The sequence below is a fragment of the Thunnus maccoyii genome, chromosome 2 (genome assembly GCF_910596095.1).
Source record: "Thunnus maccoyii chromosome 2, fThuMac1.1, whole genome shotgun sequence".
In the NCBI taxonomy this organism is placed as follows: Eukaryota; Metazoa; Chordata; class Actinopteri; order Scombriformes; family Scombridae; genus Thunnus; species Thunnus maccoyii.
In genome coordinates this window covers 10,226,098-10,239,134 of record NC_056534.1, presented here as the reverse complement: position 1 = coordinate 10,239,134, position 13,037 = coordinate 10,226,098, and the positions used below count along the sequence as shown (strand labels likewise).

Sequence of the window (13,037 nt, the reverse complement as noted above, 5' to 3'; positions counted from 1 at the left end):
ACAATTGAAGCACACCGAAGTAGGTTGCAATGATACCTTCCCTTAAGTCTTTAAATTTGTGTGTCATGCTTGACTGTTAGCAATGTTCATAACTGCACAGTTGGTCCACTAAGCAGACCTTGTTTTATTGGTATTTCTGAAAGTATTTATGGTGAAGACAGTGACAGTCAAGCAGATGGATGCTGTGTAAAAGGCGCCCTCTAGTGAGCATTGTAGCTATTAGTTGTAATTGATGTGTTGTTACTGTAAAATTTGAGAGGGGGTAACCCACTGGCTCAGCAAAGTTGTCAAAGGGTAACGCTGGTGATATTCTATTTTTTTTTTTTAAAGAGCAAAACCAACAATCATTCTGTCAAGTATTTTCTAAGTTGTTAAAGCATGATATATCTTATTTGTCTGTGCCATAAACATCCATTGTTGTCCAAAAACATTTATAGACACAGAGATAAAAATATATCTCTTTTTGTATGCCAAATACATAGAGAGAGTATTTATATTTATATTATATAAATATATATATAATATATTTATATTATATATGATATGGAGTATTTTTATATCAAAATTCCAGTCTCTTTTCTTCCTGTAAAACATTTTCAAATGTTTGATGACTCATCAAAAATGTATCTGTCAAATGTGATTGTGAGTGACTATAACCGTAGCTAGCAGAGCGACATCGTAGGGAGAATTATCGGTGGGCAAAATTGTTTTCATTGCTGTATTAATTTTCCAAAAGAATGTGGCTGAGGTTTGATTTCTCCCTCATCCTCTTCCTGATTTCACAACAGATGAGAGAGGTGTGTGTCCACGCCCACTGTTACGTCTACAGTAGGAGATAATAGGCTTGGCGATGAGTGCCACAGACACTTTAGGGAAGAGACAGACAAATGCTTTGATAGTTGTGGTGTTTTTTTTAGGGATTTAGTAAGATTAAGAAAAATATAGAATAAGGCCAGCCATATCATAAAAGGTTGCAGTTTTGTGTGTTTATCATCATCATTAGTTGCCAGTATTGTCTGGTTGAGGAAGTGGTGGCCCACGACATAATTGCTCATCAATGTTTTACACTTTCATCTAGCCATGAGATAATAGAGTATTTGTCAGGAATTGTGGAGCAAAAACATGGCTGAAAACTGGACTGTGGTCGAATAGTCTTTTTTGCGTAGGAAGGTTCCTTACTGAGTGAAGTGACGGCGTCTCTGGAGATTTAAATAATCAAGTTACACTTCTTCCCACTTTTTGTTTCCCTGTTGAGCTGTAGTGGAAGGATCATAGCAAAAAGATGGAATTTGGCACTAAACCAACTGTGACGTTGAAAGAGACCTGCTTGAGTTTATTAAATGATAAACTCAAGCAGATGAAATGATAAGTGTGTTTCCCCTGTAAGAGAGATGCTGTGCGCATTTACAAATGAGGCACAGCCTGAAGCCTGAAACCAAATGTAACAATGGATACAGCCACATCTAGTTCTAAATAAACTCAGCAGTCAAAATAACCGGTGCAAGCGTTCTTACAAGCAGTTTTATTATGTCATAAAATTAATTTAAAAATTATCTGCAGGTCCTACTAAAGCAGAGACTGAAGGAAGCCAGTCAGAAGAGGCAGCACAGTGTGGTCCCAAAGGCAGATGATAAAGGAACCACTACACCACTCACCCAATCTAAATGTGACCACACCCAAACTACCACTACACACCAACTTCACTGTAAATCCAGGTATCACACACACAGTGTGCCCACAATTCCCAGTGCACCCACTGGCTGCCACCAGGAAACCCTGCAGAAAGACAGAAGGACCAATGATAGTCTTATCTTTAAAATATTAAAAACCTGCAGCATTCACACAAACACACACACACACACACACACACACATACACACGACTGGAAAAGACAAAGACAATTGAAACTGGAAGCACAGCATCAATGTAAAATAATTACAATTTCACAACCTCTTTGGCTTATGCACATTTCTCAATAAATACCAGAAATTTAGGTTCACACAACCCAAGCAGTTATAGGTCTGTGTGTCCTCTGGGAACAGCTCAGGGCTTACAAGTCAACACACAAACAGAACAACAATCAACCACAATCGAAGAACATTTCATGGATAAATCAGGAAAAAACACATTCAGCTTTCACATTCAGTTAAATCAGCTTTCTTAAGAGAAATACAAAGATATAAATTTGTTATCTGAACTTCACATATGACACTTTAAAATCACAGCAAATCTCTTACCTCAGATCTCAGTGTGTGCCCCAAACAAGAGGTGCATGAAAAACAGGCATACCACACCCTTGAACTTGGCATTTTCTGACCAAAGCACATTCCACTAACACGTCTGCTCCTCCTCCTGCATCTATCAATACACTAGATCAATTGGGTGCTAAAGATCCACCTACTACATTTGGTAACTGTAGGTAAACCCCGCTGCCCTTATTTGATCTTTCCTCGCTCCTTTATCCTCAGTTGACCCTGAAATTGACACCTCCCCTTACTGGAAATCAGTTGCAACTGATCAGACTGGTCTGATACGTCAAAACATCACTTCAAAGTGGAAACATTACAGATTAAACTCAAGTATATCACCAGTTTTATATTTTATTTGTTTTCTGATTCATCGTCTAGTTAAAAACAGTGCATCTGTGTTAATTGTGGGTCAACAAAAGAACCATGAACAATTTTCTTAAAGTTGGAGAGAGGAGAGTCTGTTATCTGTCAGTAAGAAACACATTTGAATCATTTACTGTATTCGACATTCAAACAACTTTGAGAGCTATCTCACCTAAGTGGAAAATAACATCTGAATCAATTTACCACCCGGCTACAGCTGTTTATGGGCAGGAGGAATGATTACAGTGAGGAAAACCTCCTTCAGTGTTCGTAGGGGCATCTGACTTGTTTAAAGACAGACTTGAAAAATTGTGAACCTATCCTGTAGGCACATTCAGCTACATGTTTGTTTCCATTATCATCTCTGAGATGTTGTTGAGAACATAATTAAACAGGAATTCTAATGCACAACTCTCTCAAACAAGTAAACTTTATGTGTTAATCTTTTAATTTACAGGCCGTTAATTACATAGTTATTACAAGAAAGACAGACTGGACTATGTCTAACAAGACTGTCTTGTTCACACATTTACTACTCCCTATATAATTGATACTCAGTAGTTAATTAGTGAGCACTAAACTGACATGTAATCATCATCTTACTAATCATCATTTTGTTTCATCACTCACAGAAAGTACTTTTTTTGTTCCATTATTACCTGTTAAATGATCAACTACTCAGATATTACACTCAGTTAAAGTAAAGCCATTGGCATTTGTGAATAGCATGACTCCAAAAATGCATTTCTCAACGTGGAGATGGTTTGTAACGATCACACTTGTCTCCAGTCAGGTGAGGGTCACAGGTCAGCGTGTACTTGACCTCGAAGCTGCCTAGTGATGATGAACAGTTAAGGTTGTATGACCCCTGTTTCGGCTTCGTCTGACATGATATCAGAAGGTCGTCATTACTCGTTGAGTCTTCATCCCAGATCTCAAACTTCAAAGTTAAGCTTGTATCCACCTTTATAAAAGAATAAAAAAATGAAAAATACAAGGTTGAGTCGAAGATCATCCTGAGAGTACTCCACTGATTTAGCATTGTACTTTTAAAGCACTGCCACACTCACAATGGACAGTTTTTTCCCCACTTTTATTTATTACAATTATAAAACAGAATAATGAAGTCATTAAATAAAATAACAAACCAGTAGTAACATATTGATAATAACAATTATAAAAATATTACATCAAGAAAGTTCAAGGAAAAGAAAAAGATGAAGAGAAAGAAAAAGGAGAGTAAATGAATTCTGTGAGCAGCAGGTCAGGGTAAAGGCCCACGACATCATGGGGGAAAGTACCCATGTCCTTCACCCTCAGTTCCTGATACTCCCTCACCCCAAGCTATCCGCCTGGTGAACAAGGAACTGAAGGACAGCTTGTGCTCTATCTGGAGCTTGGTGCATGAAATACTTAAATGCCTATCTGTCATGTGGACAATAGGGATGTGCAGAGGGCCCAGTATTTGTATTTGTATCTGTATTTGTTGAGGCAGAAAAATTATTATTATTATTATTTTTTATTATTATATTTTAGAAAATTAAAGTGTTACAATAAGTGTTCAAGAAGTGTTCTCTTGGGAGCACTTCATTTGTGTCAGTAGTTCAGCTTTGTCTCCGGGGAACATCCCCAACTCTGGGAGTGATATCCAAATTAGGAAATGCGCAACAGTGGAGCAGAGGAGAGAGACTGAGATAGTGATGTAACCGACCTGTGTGCTGGTATTTAACATGTTTTTTTTTCTTCCGGAAAACAAATAATTTTTAAAATATTTGTATGAAACAAATATTCATAAAAAAAAAAACATTATTTGTGCTTTGCCGAATAATGTATTTGTATTCAGGCACACCCCTAGTGGACAATTTCCTTATTTATTTATTTTTATCTTTATCTTATTATGATTTTCCTGTCTGTTTTCACTTATGTGCAAAATTAAATTGCCTTTGTGGATTAATAAAGTTGTGTTCAATTGAACTGAATTGAATAAAAGGGTCACATCTCACATTATATATGGACAGGGAAGGAGCAAGCTATGATGGTAGGTTGTATCTTCTAATATTTGTTACGTGGAAAATTAACCCTTTTGACATAATCAAAAAAAGGGAGCACTTTCAGGAACTTATCGGATGAACTCTTTAAAGTAAGTCTAATTTTTTTCCATCTTAAAGAAGTAAAGAATATCAATAATCCAACAAAAATGAAGACAGAGAGGGAAAGTGAGAGATCCTGAACAAAGCTGTGAGCGGATTTTGTGCAACGCTTTCTACAATAATGTCTGAGATTGTTTTAAAAATCTCTGTCCAGTAGTTACTTAAAACTGGACATAGCCAGAACATGTGCATGAGGTCTATCGGGGAATGCTGACAGTGATTACATGCAAGAGAAACATTGCTGAAGATTTTAGATAATCTAGCATTGGTGTAGTGGGTATGGGGCACAACTTTGTATTGTATAAGAGCATGCCTTTCACAAAAAGAATTATGAACCTGATGCAAAATATCAGACCATAGTTCATTAGAAATTTCTTCTCCCAAGTCTTCCTCCCACAGGACCATAAGTGGGTTAGATGTTTGCAGACGTATTAGACGAATGCTATTGTAAACCAGTGAAATTAATTCTTTAAACAAAAGTTTGCTGATGTCAAGAAGTCATTGTGGGGTGTATCCATAGGTAAAGCTCGAAATCCAGGAAATCTAGAGCGGAAAAAAGAACAGATATGCAAATATCTGTAGTAATGTAACTTAGGTAGTGAGTATTTATCAGAGAGCTGTTGAACGGAGGCAAATATATTATCAATATATAGATCTTTAAATTTGCAAATACCCAACCTGGACCACAGTAAATAAAGCATCAGCTACAAGAGAGGGTGGGAAAAATAAATTGAGGCCAGATCCTGAGTGACACTCTCACAATAACATTTTTAAACAAGACAGAGGCTGTGGGAACAAATAAAGAATGAAGAAGAGCACTAAGAAACACTGGTCAAGCAGAATTTGACTCCATAGAAAACCAAAGGGGGGGATGGGGTGTAAAGGCGTCATAGCACAGCCAGTATTTTAAGATTCTAATGCTAATGAGTTGTTAATAGGCAATATCTCACTTTTGCTAAGGTTCAATTTATAGCCAAAAATATAAATGATTGAAGAGTGGCCAAGGCGGCATAGATCGAAACCGTCAGGTTGGAGAAGAACGAAATTAGATCATCAGCATAAAGGGAGACCTTAAAGCTGGAGTGCAGGACTTTTGTCTCCCCCTTCTGGCAGTGAGAGTAAAGGGGGGCACTCAGCTGTGATTGCCTGAGTACAAAGATGTTACTAGGATGAGGGGAGGACATTTCTCTTCGTTTGATCATTTTAAAAGTAAAGTTAGACTTTTCTGTCGACTTCCTGACTCATTTAAAAAAGATGAGAGAAAAAGAGAGAGAGGGAGAGAGATTAGCTGTGGTTGAGTGAGCTAGGGAGTGAATGAATAGAGGGAGTGGCGAGAAAGCCGGTGAATCACATCAATAAAAATTTTTTTCTGATTGTTTCACAGTGGTTACGTTCTAGAGCACAAACACTCCCACACACCTCCGCTCAACCCTGCAGCAATGCACTCAACACCTGATTTTGTCTGAATATGGCCTGACACAGGCATGCAGCATGCTCACATGCGCACCCCGAATGACAGGCACACAGAGATGGGCGATAAAAATGGATGTGTTTTGACGGTCCACCGGCCCAGAAACACCCCAATGGACTTTGTACCAGTATGCCAGCAGACCACTGGCCGTAACCTGCTGTTGTGGCTGTAAAACGGTGGATAAATTCTTTTGAGCGTCAAACAACCCAGACAAAATGATTTGTTTCACCATCAGACTTTGATCCATTCAGTCTGATAACATTTGGAAAGTCTAGAAAAGCTGCAAAATTGACAGCCAAACAGCCAGTGTGGGAATGTCATGCCCGACATGAGATTTAAAAACTCTGTATACTGTGAAATACAGAGAAATTTATCTGTCGGTGATAGGCTTAATCAGAATTGTGTGAACTCATCTGGCAAGGGCTTGAATGTAACGGACATTCATTTATGTGTAAAAGTTCCATACTGCAGGTTTATCTCATATCTGCAGATTCCAGAAATAGCAGGGTTATATTGAAGGGCTTTTGATAGGGGTTCAATGGCAATTATAAATAATATGGAGCTTAAAGGGCAACCTGGGCGAGCAGAGTGAAACAGGTAAAACTAGTCAGACTGCACAGTATTAGTTCTGACCTGGGAGAGGCCTAGGAAGATGTAATTTAATCCATGAAATGAAATTTTTACCAAAGCCAAATTTTCATAGAGAGTAGAAAAGACAGCCCCACTCAACTATGTTGAATGTTTTCTCTGCATCAAGAGAGACAAGCAATTCTTGAGTGTTTGAAATTGGGGGATGATAAATAGTGTTGAAAACATGTCTAAGATTAGAGAAATAATGCCTGTTACAAAGAAGCACTGTTTGGTCGGCTAAATAGATAGTCAGAAGGAAAGATTCAAGGCGATTTAAAATCTACATTTAAGAGGCTAATTGATCAATATGAGGTACAAAGGAGTGGGTCTTTGCCCTTCTTTAGTATCAGAGAAATATTCGCAAGCACAGGGTTTGGAGAAGGCAACCAATTAAAAGATTCATTATACTTGTGTAAAAGTGATGGAACCAGCTGATGCCAAAAAGTTTTATGGAAGGAGTTATACACAAGTTATACTGACGATCCAAATATTGTTCCAACACGAACGCGCCCCCAGATCTTCACATTCCTTGGACAGAGAGTCAGCCAAAGTGGTCAATTTGTAAACTTTGGCTTCAAGGTCAGCCAGTTGACTGCTATTGTTGTTGGCTGAGTGTTGAAGGTTTGCAACAGTCTCACTGAGTTATTCCAATTTGCTCTAAAAGGGTTTCAATAGCTGCAGTAATTTCTCTGTGATGATGGAGTAAAGCTTATTAACAATATCAGTATGCATTTCAGTCATCATTAGCTTGATACTTAAAGGCAGAGCTTCATTAGCATCAGGCGACTTCTCAAGAGAGCTCGGGCAGTCAGGCGATGGCTGAGGCTTTCTACGGCGTACTCTAGATAAGTTCAACTTTGCGCATCCTGACAATGTAACCAATTCCAAGAGTATGTTGGAGAATGACCACAGTTACTGTTAGCAGAGCCATCACTCAGAGTTGCTGAAAAAACAAGCTTGCACAAGTAAAATATGTTTTAAAATGTCACATTCCTCAGGAGAAGCTACCAAACACATCTTACATATTGCACACGCAGTAGGGCACCAGGACAGTTTTTTTAAAAAAGGATTAAAAACGATGAAGCAGAACCAGAGCACTCGTCTTTTATATTACATGCACATTGCCATCATAGCCACTCGACTCAAGCAGAGATGAGGAGGCTAAAGAGGCCTGGTATTCTCACTTTCTAACTCCACACCCCCAAATTTCTTGTCTTCAGCACTAACTGATGCTGACTCAAGTGACATTATTTGAGGCAATTTATCAGAATGTGCAGCTTCCTCTGGTGCCACAAATGGCTTTATACAACTTTTTTCACATGATGCAGTAGTACTCCCCAACACCTGTAAACAGAAGTACTGAGAATATTTACTGACCTTGCCCAGATTATAAAGAGCATCCCACCTAGGGTCGTTTGAATTGATCATATGAGTCCTTCGGTAGATGGAACCATACCACATCTCAGCATACCTGAGAATTAGAGAAAATAAGGAAAAAGAAGTAATTAATGTTACATGTATCATGTTCATATTGTCTGAGCCCTCTCAGCAGCCTCAGATTTCATTCCCAGCTTTAAGGTGCTTTAAGATTGTTCAAGAACAACGATTGTGTAAATTTATTGCACATCACAGTGCAACAGATGTTTCTAATAAACTCTTAGTCACAATCTGTGTCAGAGTCTATGTCACAATAGCATTTGAGAAAAGTCAGATTGTGTGATGAATAATTGGTGATTCTTAGTGTTACAATGTATATAGAAAGAAAGAACGAGGGCAGAGGCACATTGTCAGCTCGTTTCATCCATCTCCGACACTCTTATGTTTTGAAAATGTAGCAAAGAATGCGAGTAAGTCCCACAAACTTCTTTTTTATTTTGCCTCCATCGTTTTGGTTTGTGTGTGCGCATGTTGCCTAAACTTTATTCAAAAACAGCACTCATGCAATGTCATGCTGGCCAGTTTATTCTGCTTCATTTCATTTTATGTTCTTCCGATGATTTGAGATGATTTGCGATGATTTGCAGATGTGGTACATAGCAGCAGTCACTATGTGAGAATTTTGTCCTACATTTTGGACACTTTTTTGCAGGCTGTCTTTGGTCACCAAAGCTTCAAATTGGCTGAGTGGTCTCACGGTGTGATTTAGGACCATCGTTTTGGATTGATGACCAAAGATTTGACCAAATTTCTCTCACAATTGTCAACTTTCATCTCAGACTGCACACACTGTTAATGGGCATTTACTCTACATACCCATCAGTGTTGCCAGTTAGATCTCCAAACAGATCCCAGGCTCGGATGATGGTCACCTCCAGTGTTCCTCTCCAGGTCTGTTGAGGACAGCAGTTGGAAGCCAGGTTGGGAATGTGCCACCCACAATCTGGTTCTCGGGGTGAATTACTCACAGCGTTGTCTGCTATGTACTGCTCAATGGCAGCCTTCATCCCGGCCTTCTGTGACTCATTTGGCACCAGCTCATACATTGGTCTGAGGGAGTACCAAACAATGTCCGGCTGGTCCTTGAGGGTTTTCAGCCAGTTCTCATAGCCCAGGGAGTCGTTATGAGTGAGTGAAAACTCTCCTGACCACAAATTGCCTCCTACCACCTCTGTGTAATGTTGGTGGAGACCAGAGTGGTACGAGGTGCAGAAGTCCTGGTTCTCTAGGACGCTGGTGCAAGACTTTTGGTTACTGGATAATTTCAGTTTCCCAAGGCCTACAGAGAGACCAAGTGATAAGCAGGAGTGCACCTGGAGGACAGGAGGAGAAATAACATGTTTTTTATGGCCAATAGTCGACAGCACTCTCCATCACCATCATCAAAGCACCAAATGAGGGAATATCTTTTGGAAGAATGGCGTTCATCCCCCCAGTAAATGACACACAATTGGAGATATCATGAGGCAAACAAACATAACAACATAATGTGAGGTTAACAAACATTACATCAGTGTTTGTTTGAATGTGCTTAACTCTTTCTTTCAAGGCAGTGTAACAACATGTGTGATAGTGTGCATATGGAGTGTGTGTACAAATATGCAGTTTGGTTACTGTGTCCAGACACGTGTACTACTAACCTCATCTGAGGAGAGCCCGTTCAGTGTGGACAAACAGGTACGTGCAGCTGTGACTCGCCTTAGTCGTCCCCCAAGATGAACCTAAAATGAAGTACAATGTTGTTGAGACAAAAAAATTAGTGATTATTGTTATTTATTTGTGAAATAAGGAAATAAATATGGTGTATGTGTGTGTGTGTTTTAACCTGGCGGATGTAGTGTGTGCCATAGATACGTATGAGTTTACTGTATTGAGCCCTGATTGAGGAGTTGTAGGAGCTTGGCAGTCTTTCCAAATCCTTACTGAACTCAGGGCTGAGGGGCGGTGTGCTTGACACACGGTAACTAGACTCAAAGAGACACATTAGTAAATTATCTGTGTATACAAGCATAACTGAAAAATCAGTTATTCTGTGGTGATGCAGGGGTCTTCACACCTTACCTGTAATGGCTACAGGTGACCCTGTGTAAGCTGAAGGAGTAGCGGTCCTCTCCGTTCCTTTTTGTAGCAAAGTCATATGCGGGTGAACATGTTCCCCCTATATCCAGGTTGACTGACTTATTTAACTTTAAATCTAGGCCAACCTGATGAAGACAATAGATCGTAATCTGTTTGATGTTCCAACTATAATCACCACAATATAGTGCATTAAATATGACCATTCAGTTATAAAACCATTGTTTATTTGGAAATATTTCTAATTTAATATAGTGCTCTGTAAGCATTAAGGACTTACATGAAGAACACAAATTGAAAAGAACATTATGTGCACCTTATTTAGGAAACATGGTGCTTCAAAATCTAATATCAGCTCTTTGTGGTCTTAGGTTTTGTACTGCAATATGACTGTTTCTACAAAATAGGTGTAGGAAAAACACTCCAGTGGTGATTGAATGTGAACAATAGCAGTGAAATGTTTCCTACCTTCCAGTCATTACTGTCCTGGGAGGTGTAAGTGTTAATCAGTGAGCTGTGGACACAATTTATGGGAGAAAATCATCATTAAAACTCCTTCGTGTCAAAAGTAATTTTTTTCAGTCTGTCAAAATTTATATTGACAAGTGAAAAGAAAATAGGGATTTTCAACTGTAATAAATATGTGATAAATGTCAACAATTTAGGAAACAATTAAGGACAACTGTTAAGGAAGACTGTGGCTGCATGAGTCTGTGTGGTTTGATAGTAATCACAAACACTCAAATGCTTATAAAGAGGAATGACTCTCATTTTTCAGTACATTTCAGGTTGTGTCACTTTGATGCCAGATTTCATGCAGAGACACTGATTGGATTAAATAATAAGTCAAATAAGAGGAGAAACCCCAAAAGGCTCAGTTCAGTAAAGACTGACACAAATTAAGACTGACCTAATTAAAAATATGAAAATGGATGATATAATCCTTTCAGTGATTATGATGCTGTGTAAAACATACCTAATGGAGTTGTGTACACTGCCGTAGAGGTCAGTATTGCATCGGTTGAATGCACGCCAGTCCACTACAGAGACTGGCAACTGAAAAGGTGAGAAAAGCATGATCAGCATCTACACATGAAGACTCTAAGTTTCTGCTTAATATCTGCAGTCTGTGTTTGTTCCTTTCTGATTTAAATTACTTTCTGCAGCCTGTTGCCTTGAAGAGGGTTGGAGCAGACAGTACAGGTGCCACTTGGAGTTAAGTAGGTCCTCACGTCAACCAAATAGGCTCCTTTTCGCCGCAGGGTGACCACATCAAAGCCCTCTCCCACCAGGTTGTGGCCTGGCACAAAGGGAGCAGACTCACACTGGCTGCGGGTCCCAGTCTTACAGGAGAGAACAGAGGAGTGGTACGAAAGAAAGAGGAGGAAACTCAGGTAGAGAGGGGTAGAAGGTGAAATGGAGAGCATGGCTGGAGGCAAAGAGACACTGAAATGTTTCAGAGAAAGACAGAGACAGTGGAAAAGGAAATCAGTGACTGTCATTTCAGCTACACATATTTATTAATGAAGACAATAAGAACTACAAATGTTTGTTTCTTTATTACCCTGTTGCAGGATGAAAATGTAGTTTTACCTCTATGTATCCGTGTATTAAGTTTGTATATCTTGTGACAATTTATCAAACTGTAGGCCTTGTTTCATGTCTTTATCATAATGCTCATCAACCTGTGTAATGGACTCTTCTTCCTCTTTCTTCTCCTCCTTCTTTCCAAATTCCACAGAAAACTAAAATGTCAGAGACATGTCACACTTGAGTTTGTCAGATGTCATGATGTGTTAAGCACCACAAGTGAAAATCAGATAAAACGTGATGAGAACTGAGCCTACTCCGCCTCCCAAAGAAGACTGTGAGATGCAATAGAAAGCTCTAAATAAGGCAGTAAGTTGACCGTAAGATTATTTCATCAAAACTAAATAAAATTAAAATAAATCTGCATGAGTAAATACTACTGTAGGTGAGTGGGAATTAATATATAGCATTTTTTTGTAAATTTGGTTGAATTAATCCTTTAAATGTTCATCATGCACATGTTTATTTTTTGTTTCTTATGTTCATGTTTATGATTACCTCTTCAGGTATCAGCGGGGTTTCTCAATGTTTCTCTTTTGTGTGTCTCAGTCAGTCCCAGGATGTTGTGATTGTCAAGTCTGCAGGTAACAGAAAACATTGTGGTCATATTTCCTGTATAATAGCCCAACAGTTAAGACAGGCTTTGTCATAATGAGAAACTCTCAAAAGCACAAACAATTCTTTAAATAATGTAATTAAGTAATTTTAAGATGTATTGGAAAAGCATGATATTAAAGCATATTTCCCTGAAATAAGCTGCAATGATGCCATACCATAACTCTTTGGATTTGTGTGTCATGTTTTACTGGCAACATTTTTCATAACTGCACAGCTGGTCCACTCAGCAGACATAGTTTTCATGGTATTTCTGATATTTACAATAAGGACAGTGACGATTCAAGCAGAGGGATGCTGTGTAAAAGGCGCCCTCTAGTGAGCATTGTAGCTTTTACTGGTAATTGATGTGTGTTGTTACTGAGGGAGAAATCTGCTGTTTCAGCAAAGTTGTTAAAGGATAACGCTGGTGATATTCTATATTTTTCTTTTTGAGAAGACCAAAACCAACAATGA

The 13,037-nt window shown here is 38.8% G+C and overlaps 1 protein-coding gene across 1 annotated transcript; it reads right to left on the bottom strand.

Annotated features, from left to right (window-relative positions):
- Nucleotides 1–3,206: 3,206 nt before the first annotated feature.
- LOC121885574 (perforin-1-like) lies at nucleotides 3,207–11,864 on the bottom strand. The gene is made up of 9 exons (XM_042395173.1): nucleotides 11,534–11,864; nucleotides 11,353–11,432; nucleotides 10,845–10,890; nucleotides 10,362–10,504; nucleotides 10,126–10,264; nucleotides 9,941–10,021; nucleotides 9,117–9,613; nucleotides 8,241–8,334; nucleotides 3,207–3,576 (listed from the first exon to the last, which is right to left on the bottom strand). The coding sequence occupies exons 1-9, from the start codon at nucleotides 11,801–11,803 to the stop codon at nucleotides 3,361–3,363; spliced, it is 1,566 nt and encodes a 521-aa protein (XP_042251107.1). The 5' UTR covers nucleotides 11,804–11,864; the 3' UTR covers nucleotides 3,207–3,360.
- Between the last annotated feature and the right edge of the window lie 1,173 nt (nucleotides 11,865–13,037).